General features: G+C 38.6%; 1 protein-coding gene across 1 annotated transcript in view; it reads right to left on the reverse strand.

Annotated features, from left to right (window-relative positions):
• The window catches only part of LOC133606920 (centrosomal protein of 83 kDa-like), a 50,849-nt gene extending 26,215 nt beyond the window's left edge, over positions 1-24,634 (reverse strand). The window contains exons 1-6 of the mRNA XM_061961361.2: positions 24,408-24,634; positions 24,204-24,342; positions 14,560-14,652; positions 13,992-14,123; positions 6,776-7,027; positions 6,589-6,720 (exon numbers count right to left, since the gene is read on the reverse strand). Of these exons, the coding sequence (XP_061817345.2) occupies positions 6,589-6,720; positions 6,776-7,027; positions 13,992-14,123; positions 14,560-14,652; positions 24,204-24,342; positions 24,408-24,604 (945 nt within the window). The 5' untranslated portion in view covers positions 24,605-24,634. The remainder of the gene's footprint in view (positions 1-6,588; positions 6,721-6,775; positions 7,028-13,991; positions 14,124-14,559; positions 14,653-24,203; positions 24,343-24,407) is intronic.
• Between the last annotated feature and the right edge of the window lie 231 nt (positions 24,635-24,865).

A 24,865-nucleotide genomic window follows, 5' to 3' on the forward strand; every position in this document is an offset into this window, starting at 1 on the left:
CATTCATAATAACATGTAATATATACATGATGTAAGTATATATGTCATGTAGTAACATTCATAATAACATGTAATATATACATGATGTAAGTATATGTCGTGTAGTAACATTCATAATAACATGTAATATATACATGATGTAAGTATATGTCGTGTAGTAACATTCATAATAACATGTAATATATATATGATGTAAGTATACGTCATGTAGTAACATTCATAATAACATGTAATATATATATGATGTAAGTATATATGTCATGTAGTAACAATCATAATAACATGTAATATATATATGATGTAAGTATATATGTCATGTAGTAACATTCATAATAACATGTAATATATACATGATGTAAGTATATGTCATGTAGTAACATTCATAATAACATGTAATATATACATGATGTAAGTATATATGTCATGTAGTAACATTCATAATAACATGTAATATATACATGATGTAAGTATATATGTCATGTAGTAACATTCATAATAACATGTAATATATACATGATGTAAGTATATATGTAATGTAGTAACATTCATAATAACATGTAATATATATATGATGTAAGTATATATGTCATGTAGTAACATTCATAATAACATGTAATATATACATGATGTAAGTATATGTCGTGTAGTAACATTCATAATAACATGTAATATATACATGATGTAAGTATATATGTCATGTAGTAACATTCATAATAACATGTAATATATACATGATGTAAGTATATGTCGTGTAGTAACATTCATAATAACATGTAATATATACATGATGTAAGTATATGTCGTGTAGTAACATTCATAATAACATGTAATATATATATGATGTAAGTATACGTCATGTAGTAACATTCATAATAACATGTAATATATATATGATGTAAGTATATATGTCATGTAGTAACATTCATAATAACATGTAATATATATATGATGTAAGTATATATGTCATGTAGTAACATTCATAATAACATGTAATATATACATGATGTAAGTATATGTCATGTAGTAACATTCATAATAACATGTAATATATACATGATGTAAGTATATATGTCATGTAGTAACATTCATAATAACATGTAATATATACATGATGTAAGTATATATGTCATGTAGTAACATTCATAATAACATGTAATATATACATGATGTAAGTATATATGTAATGTAGTAACATTCATAATAACATGTAATATATATATGATGTAAGTATATATGTCATGTAGTAACATTCATAATAACATGTAATATATACATGATGTAAGTATATATGTCATAAATAAATAAATGATAAATGGGTTGTACTTGTATAGCGCTTTTCTACCTTCAAGGTACTCAAAGCGCTTTGACACTACTTCCACATTTACCCATTCACACACACATTCACACACTGATGTAGTAACATTCATAATAACATGTAATATATACATGATGTAAGTATATATGTCATGCAGTAACATTCATAATAACATGTAAAATATACATGATGTAAGTATATATGTCATGTAGTAACATTCATAATAACATGTAATATATACATGATGTAAGTATATATGTCATGTAGTAACATTCATAATAACATGTAATATATACATGATGTAAGTATATATGTCATGTAGTAACATTCATAATAACATGTAATATATACATGATGTAAGTATATATGTAATGTAGTAACATTCATAATAACATGTAATATATATATGATGTAAGTATATATGTCATGTAGTAACATTCATAATAACATGTAATATATACATGATGTAAGTATATATGTCATAAATAAATAAATGATAAATGGGTTGTACTTGTATAGCGCTTTTCTACCTTCAAGGTACTCAAAGCGCTTTGACACTACTTCCACATTTACCCATTCACACACACATTCACACACTGATGTAGTAACATTCATAATAACATGTAATATATATATGATGTAAGTATATATGTCATGTAGTAACATTCATAATAACATGTAATATATACATGATGTAAGTATATGTCATGTAGTAACATTCATAATAACATGTAATATATACATGATGTAAGTATATATGTCATGTAGTAACATTCATAATAACATGTAATATATACATGATGTAAGTATATATGTAATGTAGTAACATTCATAATAACATGTAATATATATATGATGTAAGTATATATGTCATGTAGTAACATTCATAATAACATGTAATATATACATGATGTAAGTATATATGTCATGTAGTAACATTCATAATAACATGTAATATATACATGATGTAAGTATATGTCATGTAGTAACATTCATAATAACATGTAATATATACATGATGTAAGTATATGTCGTGTAGTAACATTCATAATAACATGTAATATATACATGATGTAAGTATATATGTCATGTAGTAACATTCATAATAACATGTAATATATACATGATGTAAGTATATGTCGTGTAGTAACATTCATAATAACATGTAATATATACATGATGTAAGTATATGTCGTGTAGTAACATTCATAATAACATGTAATATATATATGATGTAAGTATACGTCATGTAGTAACATTCATAATAACATGTAATATATATATGATGTAAGTATATATGTCATGTAGTAACATTCATAATAACATGTAATATATATATGATGTAAGTATATATGTCATGTAGTAACATTCATAATAACATGTAATATATATATGATGTAAGTATATATGTCATGTAGTAACATTCATAATAACATGTAATATATACATGATGTAAGTATATGTCATGTAGTAACATTCATAATAACATGTAATATATACATGATGTAAGTATATATGTCATGTAGTAACATTCATAATAACATGTAATATATACATGATGTAAGTATATATGTCATGTAGTAACATTCATAATAACATGTAATATATACATGATGTAAGTATATATGTAATGTAGTAACATTCATAATAACATGTAATATATATATGATGTAAGTATATATGTCATGTAGTAACATTCATAATAACATGTAATATATACATGATGTAAGTATATATGTCATAAATAAATAAATGATAAATGGGTTGTACTTGTATAGCGCTTTTCTACCTTCAAGGTACTCAAAGCGCTTTGACACTACTTCCACATTTACCCATTCACACACACATTCACACACTGATGTAGTAACATTCATAATAACATGTAATATATACATGATGTAAGTATATATGTCATGCAGTAACATTCATAATAACATGTAAAATATACATGATGTAAGTATATATGTCATGTAGTAACATTCATAATAACATGTAATATATACATGATGTAAGTATATATGTCATGTAGTAACATTCATAATAACATGTAATATATACATGATGTAAGTATATATGTCATGTAGTAACATTCATAATAACATGTAATATATACATGATGTAAGTATATATGTCATGCAGTAACATTCATAATAACATGTAATATACACATGTAAGTATATCATGTATTCATAATAACATGCAATATTTACATATTTTGATCAATAATTTCACAGACGCATCACAACGTTCACTTTTCCTTCAACAACAACAAGACTACTAATCATGGCAGACTTGATGAGAGACAACAAAGACTACTTTGATGAGCCAGAAACGTCTGTTTTTGAGCCTGAATATAAGGAGGATGATCTACAAGTTCTAGAAGCTGTGTACTAAACAGATGCAGCTTTAGTCAAACACTAAGCATCATGTAGCAGTATTGCTAAGTGCTGAACAAGATATACAAACATAATAAAACAACCACTTACTGTACAATGTCACTGGGATAAAGACTGATGGGGTGTTTATATCTTCCGGTTTGGCTGAAGATTAATCGTAGTCATGAAGGGTTTCAAAAAGAAAAGAAAAGGTGCCGCAAACAAGTATCTTTCGCCATCTTCAGGTCTAAGTTGGATGTCAAAGTGGACCAACTTGTGGGTTTATGTCCACAACATTCTACTATTTAAGTGTTCAACTTCAGCCTGAACCTTTCAGTCTGCAACATTATCCATTTATGAATGTACCACTGTTTGTTTATATAAAACTGTTTGTTTATTTTGTTGACCAATGACCGAAGAACAATAATAAACTATCCAGGTGAGAGACATGATTTATCATCTACAATTAACTTTCACCAACTCAGAAGCCATGCAGCAGCTCAATATGTCAATATAGCAGCATAAGCTAGTTAGCTCTCTGTGATCGCGGCACTGCTAAAAGTAGTTCCTTGGCGTTAGCGCTTATAATAACAATGTTAATATTCAGGACACGACATGTAAATGGAGTATTGTTGGTGCTTCTGGAACGTTTCTTAGAAGGATTTAATGATCTGCATTGTTAGCCACCTCTCACTTGCAAATGTTACTACTTGCAATACATCAAAAAACTAAAACATGTTCTAGTCCATTAAGTCAATAAAGACCCAGAAGTCCATTAAGTCAATAAAGACCATAAGTCCATTAAGTCAATAAAGACCCATAAGTCCATTAAGTCAATAAAGACCCAGAAGTCCACTAAGTCAATAAAGACCCAGAAGTCCATTAAGTCAATAAAGACCCAGAAGTCCATTAAGTCAATAAAGACCCAGAAGTCCATTAAGTCAGTAAAGACCCAGAAGTCCATTAAGTCAATAACGACCCAGAAGTCCATTAAGTCAATAAAGACCATAAGTCCATTAAGTCAATAAAGACCCATAAGTCCATTAAGTCAATAAAGACCCAGAAGTCCATTAAGTCAATAAAGACCATAAGTCCATTAAGTCAATAAAGACCATAAGTCCATTAAGTCAATAAAGACCCAGAAGTCCATTAAGTCAATAAAGACCCAGAAGTCCATTAAGTCAGTAAAGACCAATAAGTCCATTAAGTCAATAAAGACCATAAGTCCATTAAGTCAATAAAGACCAGAAGTCCATTAAGTCAATAACGACCCAGAAGTCCATTAAGTCAGTAAAGACCAATAAGTCCATTAAGTCAATAAAGACCATAAGTCCATTAAGTCAATAAAGACCAGAAGTCCATTAAGTCAATAACGACCCAGAAGTCCATTAAGTCAATAAAGACCATAAGTCCATTAAGTCAATAAAGACCCATAAGTCCATTAAGTCAATAAAGACCCAGAAGTCCATTAAGTCAATAAAGACCATAAGTCCATTAAGTCAATAAAGACCATAAGTCCATTAAATCAATAAAGACCCAGAAGTCCACTAAGTCAATAAAGACCCAGAAGTCCATTAAGCCAATAAAGACCCAGAAGTCCATTAAGTCAATAAAGACCCAGAAGTCCATTAAGTCAGTAAAGACCCAGAAGTCCATTAAGTCAATAAAGACCCAGAAGTCCATTAAGTCAGTAAAGACCAATAAGTCCATTAAGTCAATAAAGACCATAAGTCCATTAAGTCAATAAAGACCAGAAGTCCATTAAGTCAATAACGACCCAGAAGTCCATTAAGTCAGTAAAGACCAATAAGTCCATTAAGTCAATAAAGACCATAAGTCCATTAAGTCAATAAAGACCAGAAGTCCATTAAGTCAATAACGACCCAGAAGTCCATTAAGTCAATAAAGACCATAAGTCCATTAAGTCAATAAAGACCCATAAGTCCATTAAGTCAATAAAGACCCAGAAGTCCATTAAGTCAATAAAGACCATAAGTCCATTAAGTCAATAAAGACCATAAGTCCATTAAATCAATAAAGACCCAGAAGTCCACTAAGTCAATAAAGACCCAGAAGTCCATTAAGCCAATAAAGACCCAGAAGTCCATTAAGTCAATAAAGACCCAGAAGTCCATTAAGTCAGTAAAGACCCAGAAGTCCATTAAGTCAATAACGACCCAGAAGTCCATTAAGTCAATAAAGACCAGAAGTCCATTAAGTCAATAAAGACCCATAAGTCCATTAAGTCAGTAAAGACCCAGAAGTCCATTAAGTCAATAACGACCCAGAAGTCCATTAAGTCAATAAAGACCAGAAGTCCATTAAGTCAATAACGACCCAGAAGTCCATTAAGTCAATAAAGACCAGAAGTCCATTAAGTCAGTAAAGACCCAGAAGTCCATTAAGTCAATAACGACCCAGAAGTCCATTAAGTCAATAAAGACCAGAAGTCCATTAAGTCAACACACACACACACTCCCCCCTTGTCTGCTCTTTCCTTTGGTGAGCTGCTCCTTTGCCCATCTTAATGTACTGTAAGTGGAATTGACTTTTTTTTAAAATCTTTATTATTGTGGCAATATGGTTGTTAAAGTTAAGGATTTCTGATCATTTGTGAGGGCACCATAGGGACTTTGACAGAGAACAGTTGTTGTGGTTTTTAGATAGTCAATAATCAAAGCCTTGTTATGTTTGTTGATATACAGTTCTTTATTATATTGTGTGTACAAACCTTCTCTCAAATATGGACTTTTGTCTAGGCTGGAACCAATTATTCATATTGACTTTGTTTCTTAAGGAGACATTTGCTTCACTATACAAACTTTTTGATCCAAGAAGCAATGAAGTTTGTAAATGGAGGTTCCAAGGTACTGATTGCAAGAAGTGTCTGTAACTGACCTGGCATGTGAGGGCGCTAACTTCTCTTTTGGCTTTGTGCAACTGTCCAGTCAGCTGGCTGTGCTGCTCCTGGCTGAGGTTCAGTTCTCCCTCAATGCGCACCACTCGCAGGTCCAAAGACTGGCGCTCCGCCTGCGAGCAGGTTCTATGAGGTTCTTGGCAGCGGTCATGATATGCCAGGTCTTACCTCAAGAGATTTGACCAGAGCCTGAGATTCTGCCAGCTGCCGGTTCTGGGAGAGCTGAATGTTCTCCACCTGCTGGTCAGAGTTGTCCTTCCGGGCCTGCAACTCGGCCACCTCCGCCTGCAGACTCTTGACCCACATGGTGAGCTGGGTTTTCTCCTTGAGGACCATCTCCAGCTGTTTCCTGTCCTGCAGAGGGTCAGAATGCTGGTACTGGGCCAACAGGCTCTCCTTCTCCTTCCTCAGCTGGGCGATCTAAGAAGGACCACATGACCCACCCTCCATTGAGTCAATAAACACCCAGAAGTCCATTAAGTCAATCAAGACCCAGAAGTCCATTAAGTCAATAAACACCCAGAAGTCCATTAAGTCAATCAAGACCCAGAAGTCCATTAAGTCAATAAAGACCCAGAAGTCCATTAAGTCAATCAAGACCCAGAAGTCCATTAAGTCAATAAAGACCAGAAGTCCACTAAGTCAATAAAGACACAGAAGTCCATGAAGTCAATAAAGACCCAGAAGTCCATCAAGTCAATAAAGACCCAGAAGTCCATTAAGTCAATAAAGACCTAGAAGTCCATTAAGTCAATAAAGACCCAGAAGTCCATTAAGTCAATAAAGACCCATAAGTCCATTAAGTCAATAAAGACCCATAAGTCCATTAAGTCAATAAAGACCATAAGTCCATTAAGTCAATAAAGACCAATAAGTCCAGTAAGTCAATAAAGACCCAGAAGTCCAGTAAGTCAATAAAGACCCAGAAGTCCATTAAGTCAATAAAGACCAGAAGTCCACTAAGTCAATAAAGACACAGAAGTCCATTAAGTCAATAAAGACCTAGAAGTCCATCAAGTCAATAAAGACCCAGAAGTCCATTAAGTCAATAAAGACCTAGAAGTCCATTAAGTCAATAAAGACCCAGAAGTCCATTAAGTCAATAAAGACCCATAAGTCCATTAAGTCAATAAAGACCCAGAAGTCCATTAAGTCAATAAAGACCATAAGTCCATTAAGTCAATAAAGACCAATAAGTCCAGTAAGTCAATAAAGACCCAGAAGTCCAGTAAGTCAATAAAGACCCAGAAGTCCATTAAGTCAATAAAGACCATAAGTCCATTAAGTCAATAAAGACCCAGAAGTCCATTAAGTCAATAAAGACTCATAAGTCCATTAAGTCAATAAAGACCCAGAAGTCCATTAAGTCAATAAAGACCCAGAAGTCCATTAAAACAATAAAGACCATAAGTCCACTAAGTCAATAAAGACCATAAGTCCATTAAAACAAAAAAGACCATAAGTCCATTAAGTCAATAAAGACCATAAGTCCATTAAGTCAATAAAGACCAATAAGTCCATCAAGTCAATAAAGACCATAAGTCCATTAAGTCAATAAAGACCCATAAGTCCATTAAGTCAATAAAGACCATAAGTCCATTAAGTCAATAAAGACCATAAGTCCATTAAGTCAATAAAGACCCAGAAGTCCATTAAGTCAATAAAGACCATAAGTCCATTAAGTCAATAAAGACTCATAAGTCCATTAAGTCAATAAAGACCCAGAAGTCCATTAAGTCAATAAAGACCCAGAAGTCCATTAAGTCAATAAAGACCCAGAAGTCCATTAAAACAATAAAGACCATAAGTCCACTAAGTCAATAAAGACCATAAGTCCATTAAAACAATAAAGACCATAAGTCCATTAAGTCAATAAAGACCATAAGTCCATTAAGTCAATAAAGACCAATAAGTCCATCAAGTCAATAAAGACCATAAGTCCATTAAGTCAATAAAGACCCATAAGTCCATTAAGTCAATAAAGACCATAAGTCCATTAAGTCAATAAAGACCATAAGTTCATTAAGTCAATAAAGACCATAAGTCCATTAAGTCAATAAAGACCATAAGTCCATTAAGTCAATAAAGACCCATAAGTCCATTAAGTCAATAAAGACCATAAGTCCATTAAGTCAATAAAGACCATAAGTCCATTAAGTCAATAAAGACCATAAGTCCATTAAGTCAATAAAGACCCATAAGTCCATTAAGTCAATAAAGACTCATAAGTCCATTAAGTCAATAAAGACCCATAAGTCCATTAAGTCAATAAAGACCATAAGTCCATTAAGTCAATAAAGACCCAGAAGTCCATTAAGTCAATAAAGACCATAAGTCCATTAAGTCAATAAATATCCATAAGTCCATTAAGTCAATAAAGACCCAGAAGTCCACTAAGTCAATAAAGACACAGAAGTCCATTAAGTCAATAAAGACCCAGAAGTCCATCAAGTCAATAAAGACCCAGAAGTCCATTAAGTCAATAAAGACCTAGAAGTCCATTAAGTCAATAAAGACCCAGAAGTCCATTAAGTCAATAAAGACCATAAGTCCATTAAGTCAATAAAGACCCATAAGTCCATTAAGTCAATAAAGACCCAGAAGTCCATTAAGTCAATAAAGACCATAAGCCCATTAAGTCAATAAAGACCATAAGTCCATTAAGTCAATAAAGACCCATAAGTCCATTAAAACAATAAAGACCATAAGTCCATTAAGTCAATAAAGACCAATAAGTCCATTAAGTCAATAAAGACCCAGAAGTCCATTAAGTCAATAAAGACCCAGAAGTCCATTAAGTCAATAAAGACCCAGAAGTCCATTAAGTCAATAAAGACCCAAAAGTCCATTAAGTCAATTAAGACCATATGTCCATTAAGTCAATAAAGACCCAGAAGTCCTTTAAGTCAATAAAGACCATAAGTCCATTAAGTCAATAAAGACCCATAAGTCCATTAAGTCAATAAAGACCCAGAAGTCCACTAAGTCAATAAAGACCCAGAAGTCCATTAAGTCAATAAAGACCCAGAAGTCCATTAAGTCAATAAAGACCCAGAAGTCCATTAAGTCAATAACGACCCAGAAGTCCATTAAGTCAATAAAGACCAGAAGTCCATTAAGTCAATAAAGACCCATAAGTCCATTAAGTCAATAAAGACCCATAAGTCCATTAAGTCAATAAAGACCATAAGTCCATTAAGTCAATAAAGACCATAAGTCCATTAAGTCAATAAAGACCCAGAAGTCCATTAAGTCAATAAAGACCCAGAAGTCCATTAAGTCAGTAAAGACCAATAAGTCCATTAAGTCAATAAAGACCATAAGTCCATTAAGTCAATAAAGACCATAAGTCCATTAAGTCAATAACGACCCAGAAGTCCATTAAGTCAATAAAGACCATAAGTCCATTAAGTCAATAAAGACCCATAAGTCCATTAAGTCAATAAAGACCCAGAAGTCCATTAAGTCAATAAAGACCATAAGTCCATTAAGTCAATAAAGACCATAAGTCCATTAAATCAATAAAGACCCAGAAGTACACTAAGTCAATAAAGACCCAGAAGTCCATTAAGTCAATAAAGACCCAGAAGTCCATTAAGTCAATAAAGACCCAGAAGTCCATTAAGTCAGTAAAGACCCAGAAGTCCATTAAGTCAATAACGACCCAGAAGTCCATTAAGTCAATAAAGACCAGAAGTCCATTAAGTCAATAAAGACCATAAATCCATTAAGTCAATAAAGACCCAGAAGTCCACTAAGTCAATAAAGACCCAGAAGTCCATTAAGTCAATAAAGACCCAGAAGTCCATTAAGTCAATAAAGACCCAGAAGTCCATTAAGTCAGTAAAGACCCAGAAGTCCATTAAGTCAATAACGACCCAGAAGTCCATTAAGTCAATAAAGACCAGAAGTCCATTAAGTCAATAAAGACCCATAAGTCCATTAAGTCAATAAAGACCCATAAGTCCATTAAGTCAATAAAGACCATAAGTCCATTAAGTCAATAAAGACCATAAGTCCATTAAGTCAATAAAGACCCAGAAGTCCATTAAGTCAATAAAGACCCAGAAGTCCATTAAGTCAGTAAAGACCAATAAGTCCATTAAGTCAATAAAGACCATAAGTCCATTAAGTCAATAAAGACCATAAGTCCATTAAGTCAATAACGACCCAGAAGTCCATTAAGTCAATAAAGACCATAAGTCCATTAAGTCAATAAAGACCCATAAGTCCATTAAGTCAATAAAGACCCAGAAGTCCATTAAGTCAATAAAGACCATAAGTCCATTAAGTCAATAAAGACCATAAGTCCATTAAATCAATAAAGACCCAGAAGTCCACTAAGTCAATAAAGACCCAGAAGTCCATTAAGTCAATAAAGACCCAGAAGTCCATTAAGTCAATAAAGACCCAGAAGTCCATTAAGTCAGTAAAGACCCAGAAGTCCATTAAGTCAATAACGACCCAGAAGTCCATTAAGTCAATAAAGACCAGAAGTCCATTAAGTCAATAAAGACCATAAATCCACTAAGTCAATAAAGACCATAAGTCCATTAAGTCAATAAAGACCCATAAGTCCATTAAGTCAATAAAGACCCATAAGTCCATTAAAACAATAAAGACCATAAGTCCATTAAGTCAATGAAGACCAATAAGTCCATCAAGTCAAGACGCAGAAGTCCATTAAGTCAATAAAGACCCAGAAGCCCATTAAGTCAAAAAAGACCCAGAAGTCCATTAAAACAATAAAGACCATAAGTCCATTAAGTCAATAAAGACCAATAAGTCCATTAAGTCAATAAAGACCCAGAAGTCCATTAAGTCAATAAAGACCCAGAAGTCCATTAAGTCAATAAAGACCCAGAAGTCCATTAAGTCAATAAAGACCCAGACGTCCATTAAGTCAATAAAGACCCAGAAGTCCATTAAGTCAATAAAGACCCAGAAGTCCATTAAGTCAATAAAGACCCAAAAGTCCATTAAGTCAATGAAGACCATAAGTCCATTAAGTCAATAAAGACCCAGAAGTCCATTAAGTCAATAAAGACCATAAGTCCATTAAGTCAATAAAGACCCATAAGTCCATTAAGTCAATAAAGACCCAGAAGTCCACTAAGTCAATAAAGACCCAGAAGTCCACTAAGTCAATAAAGACCCAGAAGTCCATTAAGTCAATAAAGACCCAGAAGTCCATTAAGTCAATAAAGACCATAAGTCCATTAAGTCAATAAAGACCATAAGTCCATCAAGTCAATAAAGACCATAAGTCCATTAAGTCAATAAAGACCCATAAGTCCATTAAGTCAATAAAGACCATAAGTCCATTAAGTCAATAAAGACCATAAGTCCATTAAGTCAATAAAGACCCAGAAGTCCATTAAGTCAATAAAGACCATAAGTCCATTAAGTCAATAAAGACCATAAGTCCATTAAGTCAATAAAGACCATAAGTCTATTAAGTCAATAAAGACCATAAGTCCATTAAGTCAATAAAGACCCAGAAGTCCATTAAGTCAATAAAGACCCAGAAGTCCATTAAGTCAATAAAGACCCAGAAGTCCATTAAAACAATAAAGACCCAGAAGTCCATTAAGTCAATAAAGACCCAGAAGTCCATTAAGTCAATAAAGACCCAGAAGTCCATTAAGTCAATAAAGACCATAAATCCATTAAGTCAATAAAGACCATAAGTCCATTAAGTCAATAAAGACCCATAAGTCCATTAAGTCAATAAAGACCCATAAGTCCATTAAAACAATAAAGACCATAAGTCCATTAAGTCAATGAAGACCAATAAGTCCATCAAGTCAAGACCCAGAAGTCCATTAAGTCAATAAAGACCCAGAAGTCCATTAAGTCAATAAAGACCCAGAAGTCCATTAAAACAATAAAGACCATAAGTCCATTAAGTCAATAAAGACCCAGAAGTCCATTAAGTCAATAAAGACCCAGAAGTCCATTAAGTCAATAAAGACCCAGAAGTCCATTAAGTCAATAAAGACCCAGAAGTCCATTAAGTCAATAAAGACCCAGACGTCCATTAAGTCAATAAAGACCCAGAAGTCCATTAAGTCAATAAAGACCCAGAAGTCCATTAAGTCAATAAAGACCCAAAAGTCCATTAAGTCAATAAAGACCATAAGTCCATTAAGTCAATAAAGACCCAGAAGTCCATTAAGTCAATAAAGACCATAAGTCCATTAAGTCAATAAAGACCCATAAGTCCATTAAGTCAATAAAGACCCAGAAGTCCACTAAGTCAATAAAGACCCAGAAGTCCATTAAGTCAATAAAGACCCAGAAGTCCATTAAGTCAATAAAGACCCAGAAGTCCATTAAGTCAATAAAGACCATAAGTCCATTAAGTCAATAAAGACCAATAAGTCCATCAAGTCAATAAAGACCATAAGTCCATTAAGTCAATAAAGACCCATAAGTCCATTAAGTCAATAAAGACCATAAGTCCATTAAGTCAATAAAGACCCATAAGTCCATTAAAACAATAAAGACCATAAGTCCATTAAGCCAATGAAGACCAATAAGTCCATCAAGTCAAGACCCAGAAGTCCATTAAGTCAATAAAGACCCAGAAGCCCATTAAGTCAAAAAAGACCCAGAAGTCCATTAAGTCAATAAAGACCAATAAGTCCATTAAGTCAATAAAGACCCAGAAGTCCATTAAGTCAATAAAGACCCAGAAGTCCATTAAGTCAATAAAGACCCAGAAGTCCATTAAGTCAATAAAGACCCAGAAGTCCATTAAGTCAATAAAGACCCAGACGTCCATTAAGTCAATAAAGACCCAGAAGTCCATTAAGTCAATAAAGACCATAAGTCCATTAAGTCAATAAAGACCATAAGTCCATTAAGTCAATAAAGACCCAGAAGTCCATTAAGTCAATAAAGACCCAGAAGTCCATTAAGTCAATAAAGACCATAAATCGGGGGTGTCCAAAGCTTGCCGCCATCTTGTGGACAACGTCAGTAGATCAGGTTCATGACCATTAATTTCAATTTGAAGTGTAAACAGCACAGCATTTTTATATATGACCCAATCCAAACCACCTTTTCCTACTCATGGCGCAAAACAACCAACACAGAAAGTCAACACACATAAGACAACCTGCTCACTCAACTTTGTGGATGTTATAGACACATTTTAATATGACACCCTTGCAATGCATGATGGGAAAAAAACTGCTTGATATTCCTGATTGATGACAATACTTCCCATGCTCTTGATATTAGTTGTATGAAAATAGTAGATTGACCCAAGGTAAATAGTTTGGATGTCCCTGGTACGGCTGCTAAGTACTCACCTCCACCTGGGATTGACCCAAGGTAAATAGTTTGGATGTCCCTGGTACAGCTGATAAGTACTCACCTCCACCTCGTAGCGCAGCCTCTGGCCTTCAAGTACGCCAGCATGTTGGTCCTCCTGGTGTTCAAACTGGGTGTTGAGCACGGTGGAGGCGTAACGCAGCCTGTTGAAGTCTGACCTGTACTTCTCTGCCTCCTGCACACACAACTAAACATCTGTCAAGGTTGAAGTGGCGGGACAAGAAAAAGGCCATTTACTAAATGTCACGAACTAGAGGACAGCGGAACCTCCCTTTACCACCATCATTTTTTGTGACTTCTGATTGTTTGTGAGGGCACCAAAGGGACGTTGGTGTGTTGGCAGAGCAGCACATACAGAGAACAGTTCACCTTGTTGTTGTTGTTTTGGCTTGTTAATAAAGATATAGATGATCCTGTATATAACTTGACTTCACTGAAATATTTTCATATTGACTTTCTTTCTTATGGAGAAATGTGCTTCACTATAAGAACTTTTCAATGTACAAACTCTGCACAAGAACCAATGAGATTTGTAAATGGAGGTTCCACTGTATGCATTTAGCTCGGCTCTAAAAGTGTTGTGGTGGCGTTGGAGATCATCCAAAACTGACCTCTTCCAGTTTGTGGAAACGCTCCCTGACCGGCTGGTCCATGTCCTGCTGCATCTGAACTTTCAGCAACTCCATACGTTGAGGAGTCATCACCTGATGTGTGGGACAAGTGTGACATCATCACCTCATGTGTGGGACAAGTGTGACATCATCACCTCATGTGTGGCACAAGTGTGACATCATCACCTCATGTGTGGGACAGGTGTGACATCATCACCTCATGTGTGGGACAGGTGTGACATCATCACCTGATGTGTGGGACACGTGTGACATCATCACCTGATGTGTGGGACAAGTGTGACATCATCACCTCATGTGTGGGACAAGTGTGACATCATCACCTCATGTGTGGGACAGGTGTGACATCATCACCTGATGTGTGGGACACGTGTGACATCATCACCTGATGTGTGGGACAAGTGTGACATCATCATCACCTGATGTGTGGGACACGTGTGACATCATCACCTGATGTGTGGGACAAGTGTGACATCATCATCACCTGATGTGTGGGACAAGTGTGACATCATCACCTGATGTGTGGGACACGTGTGACGTCATCACCTGATGTGTGGGACAAGTGTGACATCATCATCACCTGATGTGTGGGACAAGTGTGACATCATCACCTGATGTGTGGGACAAGTGTGACATCATCACCTGATGTGTGGGACAAGTGTGACATCATCACCTGATGTGTGGGACAAGTGTGACATCATCACCTGATGTGTGGGACAAGTGTGATGTCATCACCTGATGTGTGGGACAAGTGTGACATCATCATCACCTGATGTTTGGGACAAGTGTGACATCATCACCTGATGTGTGGGACAAGTGTGACGTCATCATCACCTGATGTTTGGGACAAGTGTGACATCATCACCTGATGTGTGGGACAAATGTGACATCATCACCTGATGTGTGGGACAAGTGTGACATCATCACCTGATGTGTGTGGGACAAGTGTGACATCATCACCTGATGTGTGGGACAAATGTGACATCATCACCTGATGTGTGGGACAAGTGTGACATCATCACCTGATGTGTGGGACAAGTGTGACATCATCGCCTGATGTGTGTGGGACAAGTGTGACATCATCACCTGATGTTTGGGACAAGTGTGACATCATCACCTGATGTTTGGGACAAGTGTGACATCATCACTCACTTCACACATGCAGAGAAAGTAGTAGTTTCTCTTATTTTACTACTATAATCTCTCATGATTATGTTTTATTCATTTATTATTGTAGCTTTGTTTTGTTTTTTGCTTGGGTTGAGAAGAGCACAGCATTCTGAGCACATTCTACAGAGGCACTATAGAGAGCCATAGGGGCACTAGAGAGACCTACAGAGGCACTATAGAGAGCTACAGAGGCACTATAGAGACCTACAGAGGAGACCTACAGAGGCACTATAGAGAGCCACAGAGGCACTATAGAGAGCTACAGAGGCACTATAGAGGGCTACAGGGGCACTATGGAGAGCTACAGAGGCACTATAGCGAGCTACAGAGGCACTATAGAGAGCTACAGAGGCACTATAGGGAGCTACAGAGGCACTATAGGGAGGAAAGCTACAGAGGCACTATAGGGATGAGAGCTACGGAGGCACTATAGAGAGCCACAGAGGCACCATAGAGAGCTACAGAGGCACTATATGGAGCTACAGGGGCACTATAGGGAGGAGAGCTACAGTGGCATTATAGAGAGCCACAGAGGCACTATAGAGGGCTAAAGAGGCACTATAGGGAGCCATAAATGCACTATAGAGACCTAGAGAGGCACCATGGAGGGCTACAGGGGCACTATAGAGAGCTACAGAGGCACTATGGAGGGCCACAGAGTCACTATAGAGAGCCACAGATGCACTATGGAGAGCCACAGAGGCAGCATAGAGAGCTACAGAGGCACTATAGAGACCTACAGAGGAGAGCCACAGGGGCACTATAGAGAGCCACGGAGGCACCATAGAGAGCTACAGGGGCACTAGAGAGCTACAGAGGCACTATAGAGACCGACAGAGGAGAGCTACAGAGACACTATAGAGAGCTACAGAGGCACCATAAAGAGCTACAGAGGCACTATAGAGAGCCACAGAGGCACTATAGAGACCTACAGGGGCACTATAGAGAGCCACGGAGGAGAGCTACAGGGGCACCATAGAGAGCTACAGAGGCACTATAGAGAACAACAGAGGCACTATGTAGACCCACAGAGGCACTATAGAGAGCCACAGAGGCACCATAGCGAGCTACAGAGGAGAGCCACAGGGGCATTATAGAGAGCCACAGAGGCACCATAGAGAGCTACAGAGGCACTAGAGAGCTACAGAGGCACTATAGAGGCCGACAGAGGAGAGCTACAGAGGCACTATAGAGAGCTACAGAGGCACCATAAGGAGCTACAGAGGCACTATAGAGAGCCACAGAGGCACTATAGAGACCTACAGAGGCACTATAGGGAGCCACGGAGGAGAGCTACAGGGGCACCATAGAGAGCTACAGAGGCACTATAGAGAACAACAGAGGCACTATAGAGACCCATAGAGGCACTATAGAGACCCACAGAGGCACTATAGAGAGCCACAGAGGCACCATGGAGAGCTACAGAGGCACTATAGGGAGGAGAGCTACAGAGGCACTATAGAGAGCCACAGAGGCACCATAGAGAGCCACAGAGGCACTATAGAGAGCTACAGAGGCACTAGAGAGCCACAGAGGCACCATAGAGACATACAGAGGAGAGCCACAGAGGCACTATAGGGAGGAGAGCTACAGGGGCACTAGAGAGCCACAGAGGCACTATAGAGACCTACAGAGGCACTATAGAGAGCTACAGAGGCACTATAGAGAGCCACAGAGGCACCATAGAGAGCTACAGGGGCACTATAGGGAGGAGAGCTACAGAGGCACTATGGAGAGCCACAGAGGCACCATAGAGAGCTACAGGGGCACTATAGAGAGCTACAGAGGCACTAGAGAGCCACAGAGGCACCATAGAGACATACAGAGGAGAGCCACAGAGGCACTATAGGGAGGAGAGCTACAGAGGCACCATAGAGAGCTACAGGGGCACTAGAGAGCCACAGAGGCACTATAGAGACCTACAGAGGCACTATGGAGAGCCACGGAGGAGAGCTACAGGGGCACCATAGAGAGCTACAGAGGCACTAGAGACCCAGAGAGGCACTATAGAGACCCACAGAGGAGAGCCACAGAGGCACTATAGAGAGGAGAGCTACAGAGGCACTATAGAGAGCTACAGAGGCACTAGAGAGCTACAGAGGCACCATAGAGACCTACAGAGGCACTATAGGGAGGAGAGCCACAGAGGCACTATAGAGGGCCACAGAGGCACCATAGAGAGCCACAGGGGCACTATAGAGAGCCACAGAGGAGAGCCACAGAGGCACCATAGAGAGCTACAGAGGCACTATAGAGTGCCACAGAGGCACCATAGAGAGCTACAGAGGCACTAGAGAGCTACAGAGGCACTATAGAGAGCTACAGAGGCACTAGAGAGCTACAGAGGCACTATAGAGACCTACAGAGGCACTATAGAGACCTACAGAGGCACTATAGGGAGGAGAGCCACAGAGGCACTATAGAGGGCCACAGAGGCACCATAGAGAGCCACAGGGGCACTATAGAGAGCCACAGAGGAGAGCTACAGATGCACCATAGAGAGCTACAGAGGCACTATAGAGTGCCACAGAGGCACCATAGAGAGCTACAGAGGCACTAGAGAGCTACAGAGGCACCATAAAGACCTACAGAGGCACTATAGGGAGGAGAGCCACAGTGGCACTATGGGGAGAGCTACAGTGGCACTATAGAGAGCCACAGAGGCACTATAGGGAGCCATAGATGCACCATAGAGACCAAGAGAGGCACTATAGAGAGCTACAGGGGCACTATAGAGACCTACAGAGACACTATAGGGAGGACAGCTACAGAGGCACTATGGAGGGCCACAGAGGCACTATAGAGAGCTACAGAGGCACTATAGAGAGCTACAGAGGCACCATAGGGAGGAGAGCTACAGTAGGCACCATAGAGAGCTACAGAGGCACTATAGGGAGGAGACCTACAGAGGCACTACAGAGAGCTACAGAGGCACTATAGGGAGGAGAGCTACAGAGGCACCATAGAGAGCCACAGAGGCACCATAGAGAGCTACAGAGGCACTATAGAGAGGAGACCCACAGATGCACTATAGAGAGCTACAGAGGCACTATAGGGAGGAGAGCTACAGAGGCACCATAGAGAGCCACAGAGGCACCATAGAGAGCCACAGAGGCACCATAGAGAGCTACAGAGGCACCATAGAGAGCTACAGAGGCACCATAGAGAGCTACAGAGGCACCATAGGGAGCTTAAGATGCACTATAGGGAGCTACAGAGGCACTATAGAGAGCAACAGCATCTCTGTCTGGACTGGAGCCTGCAATGCCTCAGACTGGAAGTCTCTCCAGAGAGTGGTGAGGACGGCGGAAAAGATCATCAGGACTCCTCTTCCTCCTATCCAGGAGATGGCAAAAAGCCGCTGCCTGACCAGGGCTCAGAAAATGTGCAGAGACTCCTCCCACCCCCACCAAGGACTGTCCTCACTACTGGACTCTAGAAAGAGGTTCCGTAGCAGAACCTCCAGGTTGAAGTGGCTGGAATATAAAGACAATATAACATAGAGCTGCAATATATTGGTCTATATATCAGGATGACAGGGATGCAAAACAATAATATTGTTCATAACATGGTCACTACTGCCTAGTTTCTATTCTTATTTTACTGTTATATTTTTATTCTCATTGTTGCTTTTTATTTGTATTCTATTGTAATATTTTTCTACTTTGTTTCCATTTAGACCCCCATTATTTACTTTTTACTTTTTAAATTCCATCTCATTTTTGTACACTGCTGCTGGAATTTTAATTTTAATTTCCCTGAAGGAATCTATCTATTGATCTGTACAGTAATCTATTGATTTATATCTGCACCGTATTGCTCTTTTATCAAGCAGCTAATCAACTTACACCTACTGTAAAGTTCACATTTAATGACATTAAAAGCAAGTCTAAGTCTAATTTATTTGAGTTCATCTTCAGTGTGGTGGTATGGTCAATAGTGTGTTTGTTTAGTGTACCACTTCAGTGTGGTGGTATGGTCAATAGTGTGTGTTTGTTTAGTGTACCACTTCAGTGTGGTGGTATGGTCAATAGTGTGTTTGTTTAGTGCACCACTTCAGTGTGGTGGTATGGTCAATAGTGTGTTTGTTTAGTGCACCACTTCAGTGTGGTGGTATGGTCAATAGTGTGTTTGTTTAGTGCACCACTTCAGTGTGGTGGTATGGTCAATAGTGTGTTTGTTTAGTGTACCACTTCAGTGTGGTGGTATGGTCAATAGTGTGTTTGTTTAGTGTACCACTTCAGTGTGGTGGTATGGTCAACAGTGTGTTTGTTTAGTGTACCACTTCAGTGTGGTGGTATGGTCAATAGTGTTTGTTTAGTGTACCACTTCAGTGTGGTGGTATGGTCAATAGTGTGTTTGTTTAGTGTACCACTTCAGTGTGGTGGTATGGTCAATAGTGTGTTTGTTTAGTGTACCACTTCAGTGTGGTGGTATGGTCAATAGTGTGTTTGTTTAGTGTACCACTTCAGTGTGGTGTGTGTTTGTTTAGTGTACCACTTCAGTGTGGTGGTATGGTCAATAGTGTGTGTTTGTTTAGTGTACCACTTCAGTGTGGTGGTATGGTCAATAGTGTGTGTTTGTTTAGTGTACCACTTCAGTGTGGAGGTATGGTCAATAGTGTTTGTTTAGTGTACCACTTCAGTGTGGTGGTATGGTCAATAGTGTGTTTGTTTAGTGTACCACTTCAGTGTGGTGGTATGGTCAACAGTGTGTTTGTTTAGTGTACCACTTCAGTGTGGTGGTATGGTCAATAGTGTTTGTTTAGTGTACCACTTCAGTGTGGTGGTATGGTCAATAGTGTGTTTGTTTAGTGTACCACTTCAGTGTGGTGGTATGGTCAATAGTGTGTTTGTTTAGTGTACCACTTCAGTGTGGTGGTATGGTCAATAGTGTGTTTGTTTAGTGTACCACTTCAGTGTGGTGTGTGTTTGTTTAGTGTACCACTTCAGTGTGGTGGTATGGTCAATAGTGTGTGTTTGTTTAGTGTACCACTTCAGTGTGGTGGTATGGTCAATAGTGTGTGTTTGTTTAGTGTACCACTTCAGTGTGGAGGTATGGTCAATAGTGTTTGTTTAGTGTACCACTTCAGTGTGGTGGTATGGTCAATAGTGTGTTTGTTTAGTGTACCACTTCAGTGTGGTGGTATGGTCAATAGTGTGTTTGTTTAGTGTACCACTTCAGTGTGGTGGTATGGTCAATAGTGTGTTTGTTTAGTGTACCACTTCAGTGTGGTGGTATGGTCAATAGTGTTTGTTTAGTGTACCACTTCAGTGTGGTGGTATGGTCAATAGTGTGTTTGTTTAGTGTACCACTTCAGTGTGGTGGTATGGTCAATAGTGTGTTTGTTTAGTGTACCACTTCAGTGTGGTGGTATGGTCAATAGTGTGTTTGTTTAGTGTACCACTTCAGTGTGGTGTGTGTTTGTTTAGTGTACCACTTCAGTGTGGTGGTATGGTCAATAGTGTGTTTGTTTAGTGTACCACTTCAGTGTGGTGGTATGGTCAATAGTGTGTTTGTTTAGTGTACCACTTCAGTGTGGTGGTATGGTCAATAGTGTGTTTGTTTAGTGTACCACTTCAGTGTGGAGGTATGGTCAATAGTGTGTTTGTTTAGTGTACCACTTCAGTGTGGTGGTATGGTCAATAGTGTGTTTTTTTTTAGTGTACCACGTCAGTGTGGTGTGTGTTTGTTTAGTGTACCACTTCAGTGTGGTGGTATGGTCAATAGTGTGTTTGTTTAGTGTACCACTTCAGTGTGGTGGTATGGTCAATAGTGTGTTTGTTTAGTGTACCACTTCAGTGTGGTGGTATGGTCAATAGTGTTTGTTTAGTGTACCACTTCAGTGTGGTGGTATGGTCAATAGTGTGTTTGTTTAGTGTACCACTTCAGTGTGGTGGTATGGTCAATAGTGTGTTTGTTTAGTGTACCACTTCAGTGTGGTGGTATGGTCAATAGTGTGTTTGTTTAGTATACCACTTCAGTGTTGTGGTATGGTCAATAGTGTTTGTTTAGTGTACCACTTCAGTGTGGTGGTATGGTCAATAGTGTGTTTGTTTAGTGTACCACTTCAGTGTTGTGGTATGGTCAATAGTGTGTTTGTTTAGTGTACCACTTCAGTGTGGTGGTATGGTCAATAGTGTGTGTTTGTTTAGTGTACCACTTCAGTGTGGTGGTATGGTCAATAGTGTGTGTTTGTTTAGTGTACCACTTCAGTGTGGAGGTATGGTCAATAGTGTTTGTTTAGTGTACCACTTCAGTGTGGTGGTATGGTCAATAGTGTGTTTGTTTAGTGTACCACTTCAGTGTGGTGGTATGGTCAATAGTGTGTTTGTTTAGTGTACCACTTCAGTGTGGTGGTATGGTCAATAGTGTGTTTGTTTAGTGTACCACTTCAGTGTGGTGGTATGGTCAATAGTGTGTTTGTTTAGTGTACCACTTCAGTGTGGTGGTATGGTCAATAGTGTGTTTGTTTAGTGCACCACTTCAGTGTGGTGGTATGGTCAATAGTGTGTTTGTTTAGTGTACCACTTCAGTGTGGTGGTATGGTCAATAGTGTGTTTGTTTAGTGTACCACTTCAGTGTGGTGGTATGGCCAATAGTGTGTTTGTTTAGTGCACCACTTCAGTGTGGTGGTATGGTCAATAGTGTGTGTTTGTTTAGTGTACCACTTCAGTGTGGTGGTATGGTCAATAGTGTGTGTTTGTTTAGTGTACCACTTCAGTGTGGTGTGTGTTTGTTTAGTGTACCACTTCAGTGTGGTGGTATGGTCAATAGTGTGTTTGTTTAGTGTACCACTTCAGTGTGGTGGTATGGTCAATAGTGTGTGTTTGTTTAGTGTACCACTTCAGTGTGGTGGTATGGTCAATAGTGTGTGTTTGTTTAGTGTACCACTTCAGTGTGGAGGTATGGTCAATAGTGTTTGTTTAGTGTACCACTTCAGTGTGGTGGTATGGTCAATAGTGTGTGTTTGTTTAGTGTACCACTTCAGTGTGGTGGTATGGTCAATAGTGTGTGTTTGTTTAGTGTGCCACTTCAGTGTGGTGGTATGGTCAATAGTGTTTGTTTAGTGTACCACTTCAGTGTGGTGGTATGGTCAATAGTGTTTTTGTTTAGTGTACCACTTCAGTGTGGTGGTATGGTCAATAGTGTGTTTGTTTAGTGTACCACTTCAGTGTTGTGGTATGGTCAATAGTGTGTTTGTTTAGTGTACCACTTCAGTGTGGTGGTATGGTCAATAGTGTGTGTTTGTTTAGTGTACCACTTCAGTGTGGTGGTATGGTCAATAGTGTGTTTGTTTAGTGCACCACTTCAGTGTGGTGGTATGGTCAATAGTGTGTTTGTTTAGTGTACCACTTCAGTGTGGTGGTATGGTCAATAGTGTGTGTTTGTTTAGTGTACCACTTCAGTGTGGTGGTATGGTCAATAGTGTGTTTGTTTAGTGTACCATTTCAGTGTGGTGGTATGGTCAATAGTGTGTTTGTTTAGTGTACCACTTCAGTGTGGTGGTATGGTCAATAGTGTGTTTGTTTAGTGTACCACTTCAGTGTGGTGGTATGGTCAATAGTGTGTGTTTGTTTAGTGTACCACTTCAGTGTGGTGGTATGGTCAATAGTGTGTGTTTGTTTAGTGTACCACTTCAGTGTGGTGGTATGGTCAATAGTGTTTGTTTAGTGTACCACTTCAGTGTGGAGGTATGGTCAATAGTGTGTGTTTGTTTAGTGTACCACTTCAGTGTGGAGGTATGGTCAATAGTGTTTGTTTAGTGTACCACTTCAGTGTGGTGGTATGGTCAATAGTGTGTTTGTTTAGTGTACCACTTCAGTGTGGAGGTATGGTCAATAGTGTTTGTTTAGTGTACCACTTCAGTGTGGTGGTATGGTCAATAGTGTGTTTGTTTAGTGCACCACTTCAGTGTGGTGGTATGGTCAATAGTGTGTGTTTGTTTAGTGTACCACTTCAGTGTGGTGGTATGGTCAATAGTGTGTTTGTTTAGTGTACCACTTCAGTGTGGTGGTATGGTCAATAGTGTGTTTGTTTAGTGCACCACTTCAGTGTGGTGGTATGGTCAATAGTGTGTGTTTGTTTAGTGTACCACTTCAGTGTGGAGGTATGGTCAATAGTGTGTGTTTGTTTAGTGTACCACTTCAGTGTGGTGGTATGGTCAATAGTGTGTTTGTTTAGTGTACCACTTCAGTGTGGTGGTATGGTCAATAGTGTGTTTGTTTAGTGTACCACTTCAGTGTGGTGGTATGGTCAATAGTGTGTTTGTTTAGTGTACCACTTCAGTGTGGTGGTATGGTCAATAGTGTGTTTGTTTAGTGTACCACTTCAGTGTGGTGTGTGTTTGTTTAGTGTACCACTTGCAAGTGTATGCAAGTCTACAATGTGATGGCTTTCTTGCATAGCTTTTGTTAAAAGATGTCAAAGTGAGCAGAATATTGAGCTTCCTTCACCTGCAGTCGAAGCTCCTCCACCTCCTTCATCTTGTCCTGCAGCTCCACTGAGCGCTCAGACAACTGCGACTGCAGCTTCTCCTGTTGGCCATGGAGATGCTTCACCTCCTCCTGGACATGCAACAAGTCCTCCTGCAAGCTGCATGAGAGCAACACTTCAAGCTGGCTCTCTCAGTCTCAGATGAAGATCAGATGGAGGTGTACCTGGAATGTTCGTGCTTGAGAAGATTGTAGTTGGACTTATACGTGTCACACTTCTTCTGCAGGTCAGCCAGCATGTGCTGAAGCTCCATCTCAGTGGCATCCATCACAGCTGCAGGCAGCAAGCTTGGAAGGTCGGAGTCCATTTGGTCCTCGCGGTAGGAAAGGAATGATAGAAAGTGTGTTGTGCCTATCTGCATGTTCAAAGCCCCCACGATGGTGACGTAACAAAGCCCTAAAGCGGACCGAAAAGCTGACGTCATAAATGGTGGTGCGTTCTAAGCCTTCTCCAATATGGGAATAATCAAACTTTTCCCCTGAGATGCATTCAAAGTACAAGACGTGGACAAAATACCCCAAATGTAAGAGTGACGATGACAAATTGACTGTCGAGTTTGAATAATTAGTTCAGCTCACCCCGGCGTTGTGAGGAAAGACAACAAGTGTACTTACACCATGAA

The sequence above is a fragment of the Nerophis lumbriciformis genome, linkage group LG05, assembly GCF_033978685.3.
Source record: "Nerophis lumbriciformis linkage group LG05, RoL_Nlum_v2.1, whole genome shotgun sequence".
NCBI lineage: Eukaryota > Metazoa > Chordata > Actinopteri > Syngnathiformes > Syngnathidae > Nerophis > Nerophis lumbriciformis.